The 20,983-nt window shown below is 38.5% G+C and overlaps 1 protein-coding gene and 2 pseudogenes across 3 annotated transcripts; 2 read left to right on the top strand and 1 right to left on the bottom strand.

The window, feature by feature from the left end:
- Window positions 1-9,409: 9,409 nt before the first annotated feature.
- On the top strand, window positions 9,410-10,408 carry LOC104760830 (cysteine-rich repeat secretory protein 55 pseudogene; annotated as a pseudogene). The gene has a single exon (XR_015589110.1). The product of XR_015589110.1 is annotated as a cysteine-rich repeat secretory protein 55 pseudogene (transcript).
- LOC104760832 (RNA-directed DNA methylation 4) lies at window positions 10,371-13,443 on the bottom strand. 2 transcript variants are annotated; one of them, XM_010483801.3, is made up of 10 exons: window positions 12,970-13,443; window positions 12,542-12,660; window positions 12,326-12,406; window positions 12,133-12,236; window positions 11,965-12,039; window positions 11,807-11,848; window positions 11,572-11,705; window positions 11,273-11,464; window positions 11,115-11,188; window positions 10,371-10,876 (listed from the first exon to the last, which is right to left on the bottom strand). In XM_010483801.3, the coding sequence occupies exons 2-10, from the start codon at window positions 12,648-12,650 to the stop codon at window positions 10,611-10,613; spliced, it is 1,077 nt and encodes a 358-aa protein (XP_010482103.1). In that variant the 5' UTR covers window positions 12,651-12,660; window positions 12,970-13,443; the 3' UTR covers window positions 10,371-10,610. The 2 variants fall into 2 exon arrangements, with proteins under 2 accessions (XP_010482103.1, XP_010482104.1); XM_010483802.3 differs by having other exon boundaries at window positions 12,542-12,663; window positions 12,970-13,269.
- Window positions 13,444-19,161: 5,718 nt separating this feature from the next.
- LOC104763231 (F-box protein At3g57590 pseudogene) lies at window positions 19,162-20,968 on the top strand (annotated as a pseudogene).
- The last annotated feature ends 15 nt before the right edge of the window (window positions 20,969-20,983 follow it).

Genomic DNA, 20,983 nt, shown 5'->3' with positions numbered 1-20,983 from the left:
TTCAGCCTTCACTAGATGACACACATCACACCTCGCGACACGACTAGCCACATCCTTCTTCATCCCGACCCAATGATAGTACCTCTTGAGATCATGGTACATCTTAGTCGCTCCTGGATGAATAGAGAACATGCTTGCATGAGCCTCATTCTTAGGCACACAAATCCGCCCATGTACCAAAATAGTACCATTAGCCGAAACCTGATATTCTGAATCAACAGCCTTAGAGGCATTCACCAGCCCCAAATCATTCTCCTGAGCCAAACGCACTCTGCTCAGAAAAATCTGCTCTTATGATCTGTAAACACCTGTACCTTTGCACTATAAAGATAAGATCTCCAAATCTTCAAGGCAAAAACTACAGCACCCATCTCCAAGTCATGAGTAGGATAGTTGTCCTCATGCTTCCGCAACTGCCACGCAGCATAGGCAATCACCTTCCCATGTTGCATCAACACACACCCCAAACTAACTCTGGATGCATCTGTATAAACCACATAGGGTTCTCCCTGCTCAAGCAAAGCCAACACTGGAGAGGTAGTCAACATCTCCTTCAGGCTTGCAAAGCCTTCCTCGCACTCATGTGATCAGACAAAAGGAACATCCTTCCCTGTTAACTTAGTCATTGGACGTGCTCTACTCGCAAACCCCTGCACAAACCTCCTGTAGTAACCTGCCAACCCAAGAAAACTCCTGATCTTTGTGGCATTATGCCGTTTACGCCAATCTCTGATAGCCTCAACCTTCTCTGGATCTACAGAACCCCCATCTGCAGACACAATGTGACCCAGAAAACCCATCTCCTGCTGCCAGAAACTACATTTGCTAAACTTAGCAAACAACTTCGGCTCACGCAGTTTCTCCAGAACTGCTCTCAAATGCACTGCATGCTCTTCAGAACTCTTAGAATAAACTAGAATGTCGTCGATGAAAATGATGACAAACACATCCAGAAACTCCTGAAACACGCAGTTCATCAATCTCATAAACTTTGTTGGTGCGTTAGTCAACCCAAACAGCATCACCACAAACTCAAAATGCCCATACCTCGTCCTGAAAGCAGTCTTCCTCACATCTGCCTCATCTATCGGAATAGGATGATAACCCGACGCCAGATCTATCTTGGAGAACCAAGTAGCAGCCCTCAACTAATCCAACAACTCATCGATCCTCAAAACAGTGTACTGGTTCTTCACACTGACCCGGTTGAGACCCCTGTAATCAATACACAAGCGAAAACTCCAATCCTTCTTCTTAACGAATAACACCGGCGCTCTCCACGGTGATATGCTAGGACGGATGAATCCCTTGTTCAAAAAATCCTCTAGCTGCTTCTTCAGCTCTGCCATCTCTGCTGGAGCCATCCTGTAAGGAGCCTTGGATAACGATGTCGTCCCTGGTCCCAGTTCAATCGTAAAAGGATCAGACCGAGAAGGTGGTAATCCCTGCGATGACTGGAACACATCCTCAGAAACTTGCCTCCCGCAACTCTGAGAACTCCTGCACGTTGTTCGGGATGTCCCAATATACCCGCACTCTCTGCACACTACGGGGTAATGAAGCTATGAATAGCTCCAGAATCAAACATAACATGGGACTTAAACCCGTCCACCAACAAGGTCTCTACACAAACCTCATGTGTTGAGAACCTAACACTTTATCATAAGACAACATAAAATCTGAACTTACTAAGAATTCACAAAGACAGAGTACTAGAAATTGTACATGTGATCGCCCTGGCACTGGTTCCACCAGTCTCTACAGTCGTGTAAACCCATGGCGCCTGCTCAATCTGTGCCACCTGCTGCCCTCCCGGCTGCACCTGTTGCAACGCTGCCACTGCTACCTGCTGCAACTTGGGGAACAAGGGCCTGATGTGTCATGGCTCCCTACAATGATAGCATACACGAGCTGCTGCGGTCGGAGCACTCCTCTTGGGACAGCTAGCAATATTGTGATCCTTGCCCCCACACCGGAAGAAACTCGGACCACCCGGCCTCTGCATAGCCTCCCATCTCCTCTTGGTTTTAGTGCGCAGGCTTGCCGCCCTTGTTAGAACCTCCCTGATGTTGAGCCTTGCTAGGCTGAACTGTTGGGCTAGCCGCCACTAACTGTGCCCGAATATCCTCCTCGATCCCTGTTGCAGTTTGAACCAGCTCTGCACGCGTATCATAACTCCGCCGTCTACAGTGAACCCTCAAATCATCACGTAGGGCCCTCTAAAACCTCATGATCTGAGCCTCCTCAGACTCTATATCCCGACCCCCATACCGCAGAAATCGACTAAACTCCAAGTCAAACTCCCGCATTGACCGAGTCCCCTGAGCTAGCTGATGGAACTGCACCTCCAACCTATCTAATGCCTCTCTAGTAAAATACTTGCGGTTGGACTCCAAGACGAAGTCATCCCAAGACATCTTCCTCTACACTCTCCTAGCAGCCACAGCACTCCACCATAACTGAGCATCACTCGTCAAATGGTAGACCCCAATGTCACCCAAAACTCCTCCAGACATCTCAGAGTATGGAAGTTACGTTCCACACTCGTCCTCCCCGCATCTACAACATTAGGATCAGTACCTCCCAAAAACCGCTCGGTACAAATACGGCTCATCTCTCTCAGCGTGCTGACATAACGAGAATGATCCCCTACATCCGCAGCCACTGGCTGCTGCATCCCTGCCGCCACTGGAGCCACTCCCGGTGCCTGAGCCGGTACCACACCCGGTAACCGTGTTAATCACTGTGTCAGCAAACCCGCAAGGTCGACACCCGGGACTACACCCACTGGGACTCTCACACCTGGGGCCCTAACATCACCGGCTACTTGGGCATCAACACCGCCCCCTCCGGTCACACTCATTGAATCTCCCTGGATATCCTGCGACTCGCTAACACCCTCTGCTGTCACACGCTGGTCTGCAGTCTCACTAACCGTTAGGACTCTGTCCCTACCACGACCACGTCCGCGTCCATGACCACGTCCACGTCCACGACCACGTCCGCGTCCACGACCACGTCCAGCAACAGCACCCTCTCTAGCCATCTGCACTGCCATGAACAGAAGGCTAAGCACGCAATTAACATAACACAAAAATCATAATCTCACCGTGGAATCACACTGTAGGCTCGAAGAGGATATTCTAGGACTCCATGCCACACACAATTGACTAATTCACATAATCAATCAAGACATGCAATCCCAAACATCACAACAGAAACCCAGTGAACCCAAACCTAGAACCATAAGGGCTCTAATACCAAACTAAAACGACCTAACCCTTTTTTTAATAATTAAATAATAAATAATGATAATAATAAACTATAACTAGTGGTGCCATACCCACTAGTCACCTAACCACAATCACAACCACCAATGGAAATAACCAATACCAATATCCAATAAATATCCAATAATAAACCAATATTATAACATAAACAATAACCAATATTCAACCAAGAGGAGACATAGAACCAGCAACCTAGCAATATTTCTAATGACCCGACTCTAGCAACCTATCAATGCCAGACAACAACCAATCAAGTCCCTAGAACATCCTCCTCTTCATTGCCTTGATTTCACGATCACACTTTGCCTTTACCTGCACCACAACACAAATTGCAATGCATGAGTATTTGATAAACACTCAGTAAGGCGATCATGCCATCTATTGGGCAATACACACAAGCAATAGAGACATCTTTAACCATCAACCAACAATCAACAACCAACAATAACAAACCAGGACTCTGCATCGACCGACACCAGTTGGGGGTTGCGTCGACCGTCGCATCACATGCATCAAGCGATGCAAGGGTCACTTGCATCGACCGGTACTCCCATTGTATCGACCGACGCATGCTCGACATAGCACGAAAACCCTAAGGTTTCACACGCCGTCCTCGCACTTGCATCGACCGACGCACAAAGTGCATCGACCGATGCATATGACAAGCATCGTTTTCCCTGAAGCTTCTCGCCGGATCTTTTTTCCTACAACCACAAAAAAACTCGATCCCAAGCCACAAGAAAGCTTCCAGAGCCATGGTCATGCACTTACATTTGCCAAGAAGTTTCTGAACCTTAAACAAGCAAGAACACGCTCCTAGGAAGCTTCTACAACAACCTCAGCTACAGATATCTACAGGAAATGCCTCCAATCACCAGAAATCACCAATAACAATAGGAAGCTTCTCTCTTTTCTTTTCTCTCAAAAGCGGCTAAACACGACTAATGAGGCAAAAACTCGAGTTAAGGGTTTTGCTTTACCCAAAATGCAGCGTTTAACTTAAACTCGCACGCACAAAATCGACCTTGCATCGACCAATGCATGTATTTCATCGACCAATGCAATCCCTAAACTGGAATTTCGGTTCATGGATGTTACAGATCGCTCATGTTCGATCGTGCATATTTGGTCGAGCCTCTCCGGCTGTGCCTGTTTGGCCATGATCGTTCGTCACCGCATCCCATGACCGCCCACGAGCTCTCCACCTGAGTCGCACATTGTCGACCACTATCCAGCTGGCCGAGCTCGGTCGAGCTCCTTGGCAGCTGGTCGAGCTAGTGGTAGCTGGCTGGCAGCTGGTCGAGCTGACGCTAGCTGGACGAGCTGACGCTAGCTGGTCGTCAGCTGATCAAGCTGTCCGTAGCTAACCGAAAGCTGTCTGCAGCTGAGCTAACTTGTTCATCGAGTTCGTTCAGCTCATATTCCAGCTGGTTGAGCTAGTAGCTTAGCTAATTAAGCTCATTTAGCTATCAATTTCCTTAAAACAAACTGCCCCCCCTTTAAGATCGCGGGACGCGGGCATTACAAATCTACCCCCTTAAAATGAATTTCTCCTCAAATTTGTTGGGTGTAGAGATTCCCGACCTTTGTCCACTTGAGACTCAATCTATTCTCGATCTTGCTCTTTTTAGGACTTGGTCGTTTTTGTTTGATATACGTCTTTCACAACGCAATCTATTTTGTTTGATATTGGTCAATCTCCGAATAGATCAAGTCTTTTTCCATCCTAGTTCTATTCCTACTATGACAATTTCCCGACCATGGTCCTCCCCGGACTAAGTCGTTGTTTCCTGGACCTTTGGTTGACTCTTTCCTAATACTTCTCTCGATAATTGGTCGATCCATCTCGACCTTTTCGCCGATGTGCTATGTGTTCGACGCTTTGAACAATCGCTCGATTCACGAGCGCATCTTGAAGAACACTTTCCTATTTCCAAGCATGTTTTCGATCTTATCAGAGATTTTCATTTTGTCCGAACACATAGAACATTTGCATACGTCCTCACAGGATCGCGCATGCTCTGATACCAACTTGAAAGACCCCGACCCGGACTTCTCGGCGTCCGCGATCACGACATCCATTTGGCATTATTCTCGGCCGAACATCCATTGATTTAACCCGTTTACTTAGCTTTGGCTTGCGCCTTGCTTCATAAACCTTATACGCAACGGAATGTAACTTTACCCATGACCCATCTCTTTGTGACTAGGCCATACAACCAACTAACCCCACACACTTTAAACATTAGAGATAGGGAATTATAATCCCTTCGGTGCACGGTGATCGGATGCGCTATCATCTTCCCGAACCACTCGTGTTCCTGAAGCTTGGCACTATATGTGACATTACTTGACCCATCGGTCATAACATTGAACTTCTTCGACTTGTCGGTCTTGATATTAGAGCCAGGTCCGATCGAATGATCCGACCCCATAATCGAATCGCCGATCCTCCATAGACCAGACCGATACTTCCGAACGATTTGTTGACCATCCGACCGATCAATCCAACTTACGGCTCGTATCGTTGATCCTTTGATCACCCAATCCGACTAGCGATTGAATCACCGACCAACCCTTGATCGATTCGTCCATTGATGCGGATCATCAATGACATTTTAATCGGTCAGACTCCATCGTCGAGCCACCGCTTATCCTTCGATCGGTTTGACCCATATGTCTAACCGTTGCTCGTCTCATCGTACTGTCGATAGAGAGGTAGCATTCGCATCAGTTCGGACGAGTATCGAAGTACTCGCCGAGCCGCACCCCCTTTTCTTCTCAGGCACAGATGGACGATGCATGGATGATGGTGTCCTGGAATGAAGACCATGCCCTCTATTTATAGTGTCCTGGCCGAAATCTAGGTCCTAAAAGGTACCTGTCAGACAAGACCGTTCGATCGCTCCCGCTCGATCTTGCAAATTCGGCCATGCCTGTCCGGCCGTGCCTGTTTGGCCATGACCATTTGTCACTGCGTCCCATGACCGCCCATGAGCTCGCCAGCTGACTCGAATACTGTCCACCACCGTCGAGCTGGTCGAGTTCGGTCGAGCTCTTTGGTAACTGGTCGAGCTAGTGGAAGTTGGCTTGCAGCTGATCGAGCTTATGCTAGCTGGACGAGCTTCCACTATCTGGTCGGCAGCTTGTCGAGCTGTCCCTACCTGACCGAGAGTTGTCCGCAGCTGAACTAACTTATTCATCGAGTTCGTTCAGCTCGTTCAGCTCATATTCCAACTGGTTGAGCTCTTAGCTTTGCTACTTAAGATCATTTAGCTATCAATTTCCTTAAAACAAACTGCCCCACTTTAGGATTGCAGGACTCGGGCGTTACAAATCTACCCCCCTTAAAATGAATTCGTCCTCAAATTTGTTGGGTGTAGAGATTCCCGACCTTTGTCCACTTGAGACTCAATCTATTCTCGATCTTACTCTTTTTAAGACTTGGTCATTTTTCATTGATCTACGTCTTTCACGGCGCAATCTGTTTTGCTTAATCTTGGTCAATCTCCGAATAGATCAAGTCTTTTCCCGTCCTAGTTTCATTCCTACTAGGACAATTTCCCGACCATGGTCCTCCCTGGACTCAGTCGTCATTTCCTGGACCTTTGGTCCATGTTTCTCTCGACCTTTGGTCGACTCTTTCCCGATACTTCTCTCGACCTTTGGTCGATCCATCATGATCTTTTGGCCGATGTGCTATGTGTTCGACGTTTTGAACAATCGCTCGATTCACGAGCGCATCTTGGAGAACACTTTCCTGTTCCCAAGCATGTTTTCGATCTTATCAGAGATTTCCATTTTGTCCAAACACATAAAACATTTGCATACGTCCTCACAGGATCGCGCATGTCTGATACCAACTTGAAAGACCCCGACCCAGACTTCCCGGTGTCCGCGATCACGGCATCCGTTTGGCCTTTTTCCCGGCCAAACATCCATTGATTTAACCCATTTATTTAGCTTTGGCTTGCGAACTTGCTTCGTAAACCTTATACGCAGCGGAATGTAACTTTACCCATGACCCATCTCTTTGTGACTAGGCCATAGAACCAACCAACCCACAGACTTTACACATTAGAGATGGGGACTTATAGTCCCTTCGGTGCACGGTGATTGGTTGCGCTATCGGCTTCCCGAACCACTCGTGTTCCTGAAGCTTGGCACTAGACGTGACATTAGTTGACCCATCGGTCATACCATTGAACTTCGTCGACTTGTCGGTCTTGATATCAGAGCCAGGTCCGATCGAATAATCCAACCCCATAATCGAATCGTCGATCATCCATAGACCAGCCCGATACTTCTGAACAATTTGTCGACCACCCGACTGATCAATCCAACTTTCGGCTCGTAACGTTGATCCTTTGATCACCCGATCCGACTAGCGATTGAATCACCAACCAACCCTTGATCAATTCGTCCATTGACGCGTGTCGTCAATGACCTTTCGATCGATCTGACTGCATTGTCGAACCACCGCTTATCCTTTGATCAGTTCGACCCATATGTCGAACCGTTGCTCGTCTCATCGTACTGTCGACAAAGAGGTAGCATTCGCATCAGTTTGGACGAGTATCGAAGTACTCGCCGAGCCACACCCCCTTTTCTTCTTAGGCATAGATGGACGATGGATGGATGATGGTGTCCTGGAATGAAGGCCATGCCCTCTATTTATAGTGTCCTCGCCGAAGTCTAGATCCCAAAAGGCACATGTCCGACAAGACCGTTCGATCGCTCATGTTCGATCGTGTACATTCGGTCGTGCTTGTCCGGTCGTGCCTGTTTTGCCATGACCGTTCGTCACCGCGTCCCATGACCGTTAGATGGTCGAGCTGACGCTAGCTGGACGAGCTGACACTAGCTGGTCGGCAGTTGGTCGAGTTGTCTGTAGCTAACCGAGAGCTGTCCGCAGCTGAGCTAACTTGTTCATCGAGTTCGTTTAGCTCATATTCCAGCTGGTTGAGCTAGTAGCTTAGCTACTTAAGCTCATTTAGGTATCAATTTCCTTAAATTAACCTGCCCCCCCTTTAGGATCGCGGGACGCAGGCGTTACATCTTCTCCACCAAACCGAATTCCTCAACAACCGAAACTTCTAACTCTCCTAACCTTGTCGTCACATACAATGGAACAACACGCGACAAAAGTTTATCGTCCACTTTGAAACTCCATACGCCGTCCTTAGAAAAACACCCGCTCTTGGATATTACGATACAGAAACTAGGATCTTCACCCTGCATCAAAAATCAAAGATTAATTTGACAGCCATCCACGAACCACTTACACAACTGATTTTTTTCGACCCTATCCACACAAAATCTAGATCCTACCTGCGCAGCCATGTCTCGTTCACGGGGACAGAAACCCTACCTTCCAATATTGTTTCTTATCTACAAACATTTTTTTCATCTACTAACACAGTTGAAAACCCCTAATTTAACGGTGGAGAATAAACCAACATAAAGTATAGGTAACTTAAACCTCTTACCATCTCTTTTCTTGGAGACAAAATTATCCAACAAAAAAGAACACTTAAACATGAACTTAAGAAAATATAGTGAATTTAGAAAGTATGTTTTTGTGAAATAATTTCACCCCAAAGTCGGTGTAGGTGCAATAAACTCTATTATTTATTAGTAGCACTCATTAAAGACTTTTAAAGAGAGAAGTGGTCGATGTTGCGCCACTTTGGCGTTAACGTTGACGTTTTGAATATATAAAAGAAGCCATAACATACCTACAGTCAACAATTTCTGCTCCATTCATTTTAACCCCATGTGATGCCATTTTGGAATCTTCCACCTAAATTATTTATCTTTTCCTATCTAAAAAACTTATTTGTCACACAATAAAAATTACAAAATACCAAAGTCGTAGGGCGAGGTTAAGTTGACCAAACTATAATGTTTATCTCCTGATTTGATTGGTCATAAACTCACAAGTTTTTGGCTGCATATAGAGTCTACTCGGTCAACAAATTGAATTTTGTATTTTCTTTTTAAATTCATAAACAATAATTTCCACTTGCTGATTATGTGCGTTTTGACCGACTTCTATAGATATCACGTTCTAGAATAGATAACATTTTGGTTATAAAATATAAGACTCAATCCTTATTGTGAACACAGGTCACAAGATAAACCTCAAAAGAAAGTATAAATTTTATTAAAAATAATAATGAAGACATTAGTTGTGAAGTGTTTCCTTCTATTGGCTCTTGTATGTAGCTGCAGAGCAGCAGATTCAATATGGGATCTTTGCAACAAAAATTCAAACATATCAGCAAGCAGTAAAGTCTCCAAGAACATCGATTCTCTTCTCGCTACCCTTGTCTCAAAGACTCCTTCGCAAGGTTTCATGACCACAACTTCCTCAAGTTACAACGACAAAGAGAAAGTTTATGGACTTGCTCAATGTAGAGGAGACATCAGCAAGACCGATTGCTCGACGTGCATCCAAGACGCGGCCAAGAAAATCCGAGAAGTCTGTCCTAACCAATCCGACTCAAGGATCTTGTACGACTTCTGCTTCTTACGTTACAGCCAAGAGAATTTCATAGGGAAACTTGATACGGGCGCTGGTCTTATATACTACAACGTTGCTAACGTAACCGAAACCGATCCCAAAACGTTCGATAATGAGCTTGGGGCACTCTTTGACAAAATAAGGTCTGAGGCGGTTTTGCCTAAGAGTCAAGGTTTAGGTAAAGGTAAGACAAAGCTGACACCTTTTGCGACACTAAACGGTTTGGTCCAATGCACAAGGGACTTATCCGAGTTGGATTGCGCTCAGTGCTTTGCAACTGCTGTCGGGAGCTTCATGACAACTTGCCACAACAAGAAGGGTTGTCGTGTTTTGTATAGTAGTTGCTATGTCCGGTACGAGTTTTATCCTTTTTACTTCCCTCTTGATCCGGCTAAAACCGGTCCTAGTGTTGGTAAAATTTCCTCTGTTCGTCTCTCTACATAGTCACAAAGTCTAATACAAGAATAAGTCTGATTCCAAACAGTAGGCTCTTTCCTTTGTTTCTTCTAGATTCCATCATGCCTACTTGGATCCAATACTGTATGTTTAACTTCTTTATCATAAAGAAATATGTTATCCCTTTCAATATAAACAATATCAGCATCTAATTTCATAATGCATCACTTCTGGACACACATTATTTTTAACGGACATCTAAGCGAGCTACCAACTTCTGGTTACTTTTGTTTAACAGTGGAGTCAACAATTTTGATCCACGGCCTTACCACTAATGGTCTTCACTGTCTCTTAATCAGAATATAACACAAGCATAATCTTCATTAAGTACACAAAACTCATCGGTAAGACCATTTATTAGACTCGAACTCCTCATCGCTGTCCCCATATCCATCCGCATCCGCTCCATAATCTTCATAATCATCAAACTCGTCGTCTCCAAGGACCCTTCTCACATGTCTTTCTGCAGTCTCCTCGTCTTCTGATTCATCAGAGGATTCACTCTTTTCTTCATCTGTTTCATCATCATCATCTTCTTCTTTTTTTTCTTCCTCCTCGTCTTCAGAGATCTCTTCTGAGTAATCGTTCTTTGGGTGCTCTTCAGCTGAGTCACGCAAATAAAAAAATAGTAAGGATTACTTCTTTCTTGACTTCCGGTTTCTATGTTACACAGTAGACAACCATCAATGCTCAACAATGCCAGTGATAATTCTGCTCAATGTTAACTCATAATGATAAAAGATATTAAGAGCGCTACAAAAACCAAACGCCACAAAACCAGAACTACGAGATTCTAGTTAATTAAGAGTGGATATAAAACATATGGATGGTAAAAAGTGTACCATTGGAATCATCAGAGTCGTAGTCTGATTCATCAGGTCCATCGCAGAAGTCTTCTTCATCCTCGACTATGACACTGAAAAAAAAAGACCCAACAACTCATATTAGCAGGTGACACAAGAGACAAAGTGAAGTAGTCCTCGGGAAAACGAATACGCACAGAGGAAACTGGCTCTTGGAACTATCTTCGCAGACATCCATCTCTTCGTTCACAGCATAATAGTCATAAACATATTCTTCGGTGCGACTAGAATGAATATCAGCCTCAATCTCTTCAGCTGCTGTTGGAATACACTCTCTGAGAAGAGGCAAGAAACTAGCGAGCATTATCTGGTCCTCCAAGGAAGTAACCCTACAGAACAAGAGTGCAACTTTAAAATGCCGTGATTCTTCAACTACAGCTAAACTACTTCTGAATCTGAGATCTCAATTACAAATACACATTACTAGGGAACTTACTCTTGTGCATTGTCTCGTATTTCTTCAGCATCAACACGAAGAACGTCATAGAAATGACACCTATCATGGATGCCTTCCGTGTTTCCATTCCTACTCCGCCATATCTGCTCAAACCGAGCATTCTCTGCAGCAATCTAAATTATTACCGAAGTCTCAAGTTAGTTATCTAAAATGGTATTAGATCTTCTCCTAAGATGTTTATCTCAGAGAAACTGTTTGACCAATAGGCAGATACCTGTTGCTGTTGCACAGCTTTGGTCAGGCGCTGTTCCTTTCTCTACAGGCCAAAACGAAAAGGAATTAAACCATTATACGAACAAAGGTCAAGAGATCGAGAATCTGGAATTAGGACTAAGAGTCCTGAAAACAAAAACAAAAAATGAAACAATGTACATTGTCTTTCTTGAAAGAAAATTTCCGCTCCTCAAACTTTCCTTTACTGCCACTTTTGTCATTAAGATCAGACTCCTGCAGAACAAAAATGATGACTATCAGAACAAACAAACAACAACAATAACGTGCAGGGTTTGTAACTCAACCAGAATAAGAAAGTTCACTAACAAAGAAAGAGTGGATAATGTCAGCCGTGGTATCAGAGTCTGTGACTGTCTCCAAATGCCGCACTAGCACCTTCTTCGGTTTTACGTCCTCTGACACAGAAGAACCTGTATCCACATAAACAATACTGAAGTTTCACTGAGTCCAAACCATAATCACACAATCATAAAGATCCAGAGATACATATAGAATTTACCTTTCTCTCCTGAATTTGAAATAGAAAGCTGTGATAAAGCCAGAGTCTGCCGTTTGAGTGGTCTTTCATTTATCTCCAACCCTAAATGCCAAAACAATATCAGTTTTTCACCGCTCACACAATAGCTACAAACAGAGAGATCCACTACCAAAGATCAAAACAGAGCACATCGAGCAAAGAGAGAGAGAGAGAGAGAGAGAGAGAGATTAAACTTACAGAAAGCATCGAGCAAAGACTGTCCAACTTTTCGCTTCACTCTAACAATCACAGGCTTCTCTCCTACCTCATTCTTTTGAGTAGAAGAACCTTCACCCACCGCATCCATAGTGAACCCGCTGCTAAACATAAAGAAACCAAAACTCAACTACTGAATTGGGAATTTTAAAGAAAACAAGGTCAAAGGTTCCAACTTCCATTGTACAGTGTTAGTAATCACATAGACACACAAAAAGATTGATGCTTTATCGCTTCATCAGTTAGAAACGAACACTACTCTCTATAAAAACAGCTAACAAAGAAAACCCACAATTCAGCACTGTAGAAGCAGCTAGATTAAGCTGGAATCGTTGTTATAGACAGCTCATGGAGGTCTCATGTTTTGAAATTTACTTGAAGAATCAGGTAGAGAGAGAAGAGAAACTTACCCTCTTGAGCTCTGCGAAAGATCGATGACGATACAAAGAGACTGAGAAATTTAGAGAGAGCCCTAATGCTAATGGTGGGAATGAGAGAGAGGACGAAGAATTTAGCTGCGTTTTTCTGATTACACAGACTACAACACAAAGCGACGCCGTTTTAGTTTGTTGTTCGGTTTTCGATAATTTTGTGATCGACCGGATTGAATTCCATCAGATAAACCGGGATTGAGCTCGACCAGAAATCGAACGAGTCTTCTGAATCTTTTTGATTTTATTTAAACGAACATGTTGATTTAATGTAAATAAATTTGTAAAATAATATGTTGTGTTGTTATTGTTATAGAGATTTGCAACATTTGGTGACCAAAAAAAGACATTTATAATTAACATTTGTTTTTTTCCACTCGGCTTGCAAATTTTATCTCAAAAAGGAAAAGATTTAACTTTGGAATGAACGTATTAATGAAACTAGGCCTCGGCATTTGGGTATACGTTTAAGTTCGGATCGGATATTTCTAGACTTCGGGTTCGGACCGGGTTCGGTTTACACCTGAGTATATTATATGTTACAAATATATTTTTTACCACCACCTAGAAAAATATCTATATACAAACACATTAAGCCAACTATTATATGTCTATTTATTTTCACTTTTGCATAGTTTCTTTAATCACTATAATTGTTGGTTCAAGAAACTTCTCGAATAAAAAATATATTACATCCCTTATATATTAAAAGAGAAGCATTCTCAAGAAAATGTTGATGTGTCATCGCTAGAGAGCTCGAATTTAATGCTCTCATTTTTATGGATATTTACACATAATTGCTATTGAATGATTAAGGAATAATCTTTTCAATTAATTAAAAAAATCAAACATTTTAATTTTAAAATAAATTTTAATTATTTTTATAACAGATTTAATTATTATAACATTATTAGATCTAAAACATTTTCAAAACCCAAATTTATTCACCTATTAAAAAAACTGATTACTATTCACATATTTAAATTTTCTAAAATGAAATTATCACAATAATCATTATAATAGGCAATTGACTTATTTAATACTATTGATATAATATTTCACGGGTAAAACCTATTCTTACACAAAAAAATAAACAAAAAAAAAAGTTTTGTATAGATTGATGAAAGAGCGGATTATATATTTAGTTGATACATAGTAGTTTGATCTAAACATAATCTCATAGCATAAATTTATCTAGCACATAGTGCGGGTTATTACCTAGTAGTATATTAATCAATGATGTATCATCCCAATAGTGTATGACCAACCATGGAGAGAACCTCGGCTCCGCCCTCCTCCCATATGGAGAGAACCTTGCATCCAACCTCCTCCACCATGAAAAGAACCTTGGCTCCGCCTTTCTCCTTTGGGGAGATAACCTTGTATGCGTCCAACCTCGTTCACTGTGGAGAGAACCTTGGCTATGTCTTCCTCATGTGTGGAGAGAACATGTTCACGTCATTTAGCTATCTCAAAGTGGCATGTTCCGGCAACCAATGAGACTAAAGCCTTTTTCCAACGTCACAAAATCTTTTGATAGTAACTAATGTTTAATTTTCCAATATATTCGTGGAAGTGTCTTTGACACATCATGATGTAGCCTTTGTCTCTGAGCTCCTATGGATCTATCAAAAACGGTTTATGTTTTTTCAATATATATACATCAATGTTTGTTGGAAGCTTGTGTTTGATTAGCCTATTTTATCCCTACTCTTTATCTCCTTTTGGGATTGAATGAATTTTAACATTTATGTTTGCATTAAAAAAAAGGTCTACGACCAACCAATCAAGGTTGAAAAATTAGAAGAACAGTTTATGTTTTTCCAATCTATCTATCTATGTTTGTTGTAAGTTTGTATTTGATTAGCCTATTTCATCTCTACTCTTTATCTCTCTTTGGGATAGAACGAATCAAGGAAAAACTTATGAAGAGACCAGTTACAGGAAAAGATCTTATGATATTTATGTTTGCATAAAAAAAGTCTATGACCAACCAATCAAGGTTGAGAAATTAGTAGAAAATTAATTTGACATAATTAGAGCAATAATAGAAAATTATAAGCACATTAATATATAAATCTCAAATCAAAGATAAAAATATAAATTAAATAAAACAATATAAAAATACTACAATAAAATTTAAAATACAGTATTTGAAAAAGTAGATGCATATATTAATCTTACTTTTTTTTTTGGGTCAACATATTAATCTTACATATTCCAAACTCAAAAAAGGACAAAGCAGGAGAAAGTTTGGTTTAAAAAAATAAGCAAAATTTACCTTTCCATTAAAACGTTTTTACCAATATATAGAACAAAGTTTAAAGTAGTGTTTTTGAAGAAATTATTTTGTTAGATGAAAAATGTGAGACGATCTAAGTTTATATAGAAGTGAGTATTTACATTTACTAGAATTAATAATTAACTGTACATTTTCCTTAATCTCTTTTCAATTTTTTTTTGAATTAATAACTTAAAATTAAAAATTATTAAATAAGGTTATAATTTTGAATTTTATGAAATATATAATCTCCTTATAATTCTTTTTTTTTAAACTGTTTAATTTTTTAATTTTTTTTATAATTATCTTTTTACATTATTAATAATTTTTAAACAATTTTTTGTTTTTTGTCATAAGCTCAAATCCCAGATGTCAAAATATTAACTTTTACACATGTCAAATTCTCAGATTAATACACATGTCAAAATCTTGTTAATGACTAACTTTCAAAACCAAACTTTATATAATAAGAATATTGTTTAAACAATTTTTTGTTTTTTGTCATAATCTCAAATCTCTCCTATTAAATATTAACTTTTACACATGTCAAAATTTCAAATTATTAACTTGACACGTGTTAAAATCCTGTTAATGACTAACTTTCATATCACCTTTATGTAATAAGAATATTGTTTAAACAACTTTTTTTTGTTGTTTTCATAACTAGGTTTTGAACCTATTTGATATATTTTGATGAAAACTATATATGATTGATGACGGTAGTAAAATATTATTTTATAAAAAAATTAAATTAGTATTAAGAGAAAAGTTAAATTTTAGATACACAATTTTTTGAAATATAAAAATCAGTTGTGTTATAAAATCAAGTCTGATAAAAAAATCATGAATTTAACTCGACATCCAGGCGAGACGAATTAAATTGATGACCTCACATATCCTAAACCATTTCTTTGACCACCAGAAAACAAAACAATTTATCATCATGAATTTAACTCATTTTCATATTTAATTGATTGCTACCACCTATGTTTTCGTGTTTTTTATTCAATGTTTTCTTATTCTTCATATTCTTTCTTGTCATTTCTTTTGTTAAATTTTGTGGTAATCGTCATCATTAATTTTACCGTCTCGTTCTTCGCTATACTCTTTTTCTTCTTCATCCTCGTCAACTTCTTCACATTCTTCTACTGAAAAACTTTTTTTTTTAGACTACCACACAACTTGTTAATCCATCAAACTCCAAGAACAAAATCATTTTTTTCTCATAAAAATAAAAAATAAGATAAAAAATAAAAAATTAATACAAGAATATCAACTCATCTATATAATCATACACAAAAATATGTTTTACACCTCATAAAAACTAAAAAGCACAAACGTAGATAAATAACATAATATATGTTTTACATAAATACTTATAATATTTTAAACTTTTAAAAGGTTTCGAAATATAAATTTTGAACCTTTTAAAAAGTTTCAATATTTATAATACTTCAAACTTTTAAAATTTAAAAATTAGTATATTTAAAAACTTTTAAAAAGTTTCAATATTTATAATATTTTAAACTTTTAAAATTTAAAAATTATAATATTTAAAAACTTTTTAAAAGTTAAGAACTTTTAAAAGTTTCAATATTTATAATGTTAAAACTTTTAAAATTTTAAAATATTATAATATATTTTTTTGAAAGTTTTGAAAGTTTTAATTTGATCAAATAAAAAACCGGATTAAACCGAATATACTTTTAAACTTAGACGCCTGATAAATCAAACTTTCCTGCTCATTCGTTGTTGGAAGCATATTAATCTTATTTATACTGGTTCTGAACCATTGTCTAAAAATTTTATAGCCGATGTGGGATATTGTGCATAGTTCTTTTATTTCCATAAATTTAAAATTTTCTTTTTTCTAAAAAATTCTGGAAATTTAAAAAAATGTTAATGAATGACATGTCAAATCCTAATTGGTTGTTTAAAATAATTCTTAATATAGAAAATTCTGCAGATTTTAAAAAATGTTAATTAGTGAAGTGTCTAATCACAATTAGAGGTTTAAAATCCTATGTGGACGCTTTTAGGAGCTTATAGCTCCCACTTTTTATTAGTATAATTCAAATCCCTCCTATTAAATACTAACTTTTACACATGACAAAATCTCATATTAATAACTTGACGCATGTCAAAATACTGTTAATGGCTAATTTTCAAAATCCAACTTTATATAATAAGATATATATATAATCTCCTTAAAATTATTTTAAAAGGAACTTTGAATTTTTGTAATTTTTTTTATAATTATTGGTTACACTATTATTATTCTTTAAAACAAAATATTTTATTTTTGTTATTATCTCAAATCCTTCCTATTAAATATTAATTTTTACATATGTCAAAATCTCATATTGATTTAAACTTGACACATGTCAAAATCTTTTTAATTGCTAACTATCAAAATCCAACTTTATATAATAAGATTATAAATTATGAATATACATGTATTTATCACTATAAAGACATAAAATAAATTTGTTGTTAATTTTAAATTAATTTCTGTGTTTGTTTGAGTTAATAGTTTTGTATTTAGACTATTGAAGATAAAGTAATTTTTCATATAAATTATACATGAAATAAATAGAAAGTTTTAGTAAAAAATATGATAGTAAATATAAAACTAAATATCTTGCTGAAAGACAAGAAAATTGTCATTTTAGTTATTACTAGATTTTAACCCACGGTAAACGGCGTGGATATAATTTTTATTATTATGTATATTTTATATTGTATTTGTTATTTAAATATTGGATGTTTTACAAATAGAGGAATAACTAAATTTCTCGGCCGTTTGTGTGGCTAAATATTTATATTAATGTTTTAACCCATAATATATTTCATGACCATTTGTTTGTTATATTTAATTTGGTTTGTTTAGTGTTTGAGATTTTATTTTGATTTTTAATTATTATAACAAAAAATTAGGGATCTAAATACATAATAAGTCATTTATACGCTATGATTAAGTCACATTTTTATTAATGATTTAAATATTTTACACAATCTTAGTTAAATCAACTTAATTTTCTATGTCAAATCATATTAATAGTGTTGATAAATAATAAAATAAGGATTTAACTCGTGTTAGCACAAATTTAATGATATTTTATTAATTCAAACATTTCTTTTTTATAACTCATTTATTATATAACCATATTATATAGTATTTTAAACTTTTTTAATTTTATATATTCGTAATATTTTAAAATAAGTTTACATATATTAATTATAATATTTAAATAAATGTGAATCAAAGTTCTTTTTAGTAAAGAATGAAAACTCACAGATTTTGAAAAACAAAATGGTAATCAAATTGTTGTTTTCTTTGTTTGCAAAGAATTAAAAGATAGAATATCTTCAAAACACAATAAAAGATGTAGTTAAATATATTATAGTTTCTGTTTCCATATTTATTTTGCTGTAATTTTTTAGTTGGAATGAAATCTAAAATATTTAGGAAACAAAATCGGAAGTAATGCTATTTTTGGAAATTTTTTAGAGATTAACTTTGTAAATAAGTACAAATAAAAGGGTAGAACCCAAAATGTACTTCAAAAATGTATATATAGATGAAATGCAAAATATTTAGGAAACAAAATCTGGAGTAATGTTAGTTTTGGAAATCTTTTAAGGGTTAATGTTGTAAATAACTTTTTAAATAAACAAAACTAAAAGGGCATAACACAAAATGTAATTTAAAAATGTTAATATAGAGTAGTTAGTATAACCAATATTAGAAAGCTATAAAACTTAACCCTAAGAACCTCTTTTATATAGAGGCATACCCTAGAAACCCTAAACCCTCGAAACTTGATATATATATTAGAGTGTGATTGTATTCTCTCCTTCCTATGATCAGCACGTACAAAACAACGATCATGAGTAACGGAGAAACTTTTGATTCCATTCCGACAGATCTCTTTAACGAGATATTCTCAAGGTTGCCTGCAAAGTCCATATCTAGGTTTCGCTGCGTGTCGAAACTATGGGACTCCATGCTTAGCAGTCCATCTTTCACCGAACTGTTCTTGACCAGATCATGGGCTCGTCCACGTCTCTTATTCGCCATCAAACAACCCAGTGAATGGCGCTTCTTCTCGTCACCTCAGAATCCAGATGATGATGACAAGTCTTCTCTTGAAGTGGCGGCCACCGATTGTCATGTGGACTTCCCTGGTAAGTCCATGTTCAGAGACGACTGTACGTGTAGCTATACCTCTGGTTTGTTATGTTTTCCTAATGTGCCGATCTTGGAAAACAAGGGCGGGGATGTTGATCAGTGTGTGATATGTAACCCTGCCACAGGACAACGTGTGTTCTTACCTAAACAGAAAACAACGGGAGTCAGCTCGAGATTCTTTCTAGGGTTTGATACGATTGACAAGCGATTCAAGGTTTTGCATTTGGTTGAGTTCAGTAGACCTCATAGTACCATCCCACATAGATTTTGTTTTGAAACGGTTCATTATATTCTGACATTAGGGACTGGAAAAATGAGTTGGAGGGAGATCTCATGTCCCTTAGAGTTAGAGCTTTATCCTTTTAATAAAGGGATATGCATCAATGGGTTTTTGTATTACTTAGCTAAACGATTGGAAGAAACAGATTTTGTTGTAGTTTGCTTTGATGTTAGGTCTGAGAAATTCAAGTTTGTTGATGCAAGCTGCTTTAATGATCAAGCATGTGTTACATTGGTAAACTATAAGGGTAAACTAGGTGGGATTTATTGGATGCATGATTCCAACGGTGGAATAACTAATGTCCAATTGTGTGTGTGGATTCTAGAGGATGTCAAGAAACATGAATGGTCGAATTATGTCTATACTTTTGGTGATGGTGATCTCGGCGGTGCGAAATTTGATTGCGTCATTGGAGTGACGAGTACTGGTGAAATTGTTTCTTCGGATGAGAGTGAACCAATTAGAGTTTTGTACTTCAATTCTGAAAGGAACACTGTTAAGATTGTCCAAATCCAAGGATTTGAGTGTGGTAGTCTTGTTCACGCTTTTGTAGACCATGTGGAAGATCTTAATGCTAACTATGCAGAGCCACTCAAGTCAAGCCTAAACATCATTGAGAAAAGGGCGCCATCAAAACCACAACAACAAGGTAGTCGTGCATCATCAGGAAAGCAATTAGGCATATGCAAATTTGCTGCTCCATCTATAATGAAGACGCTGCCGACAAGTTTCATGCAGAACTCGTACGATTTATTAGCTAACCTAGAGTGAGAGAGGACATATACATGTATTGCTAGTTATTGGCTAATCTGTGACTGTATTCTGCTCTATCACTATATATGTTGGCTTTAGCTATTTCGTTCTTTCTTGTGTTTTACCTTCACAAATCAAACCGAATCAACGGAAAGAAAAAGGATTTTTGAAAAAGAACGCAGACCGAGTTTGTTATGGTATAAATCTAAATTGGTTTGGTACAATCATAATACCCAAATAGGTTCACTCTGTTACGCTCACCAGCTATGCTCTCCTTCGTCACAAGGCGACGGCTAGGTTCGCTTCAAAACGGAGCTTCCTTGCTCCGGTTCATGCGAATGGGAGGCAGGTCAGCCAAGACGGCGGAACAAAATCCCCTTCTCTACCGTCGTCACTCAAGAAGAAAGAAGAGAAATCAGAGTGGTGGATCGTCAACGGGGAGATGCATGAGATCGGAGATCTATCTTTTTGAGAATGAATTAAGACC

This window comes from Camelina sativa, chromosome 18 (genome assembly GCF_030686135.1).
Source record: "Camelina sativa cultivar CO46 ecotype springtype chromosome 18, ASM3068613v1".
Classification (NCBI taxonomy): domain Eukaryota; kingdom Viridiplantae; phylum Streptophyta; class Magnoliopsida; order Brassicales; family Brassicaceae; genus Camelina; species Camelina sativa.
This window is presented reverse-complemented; position numbering and strand designations above follow the sequence as displayed.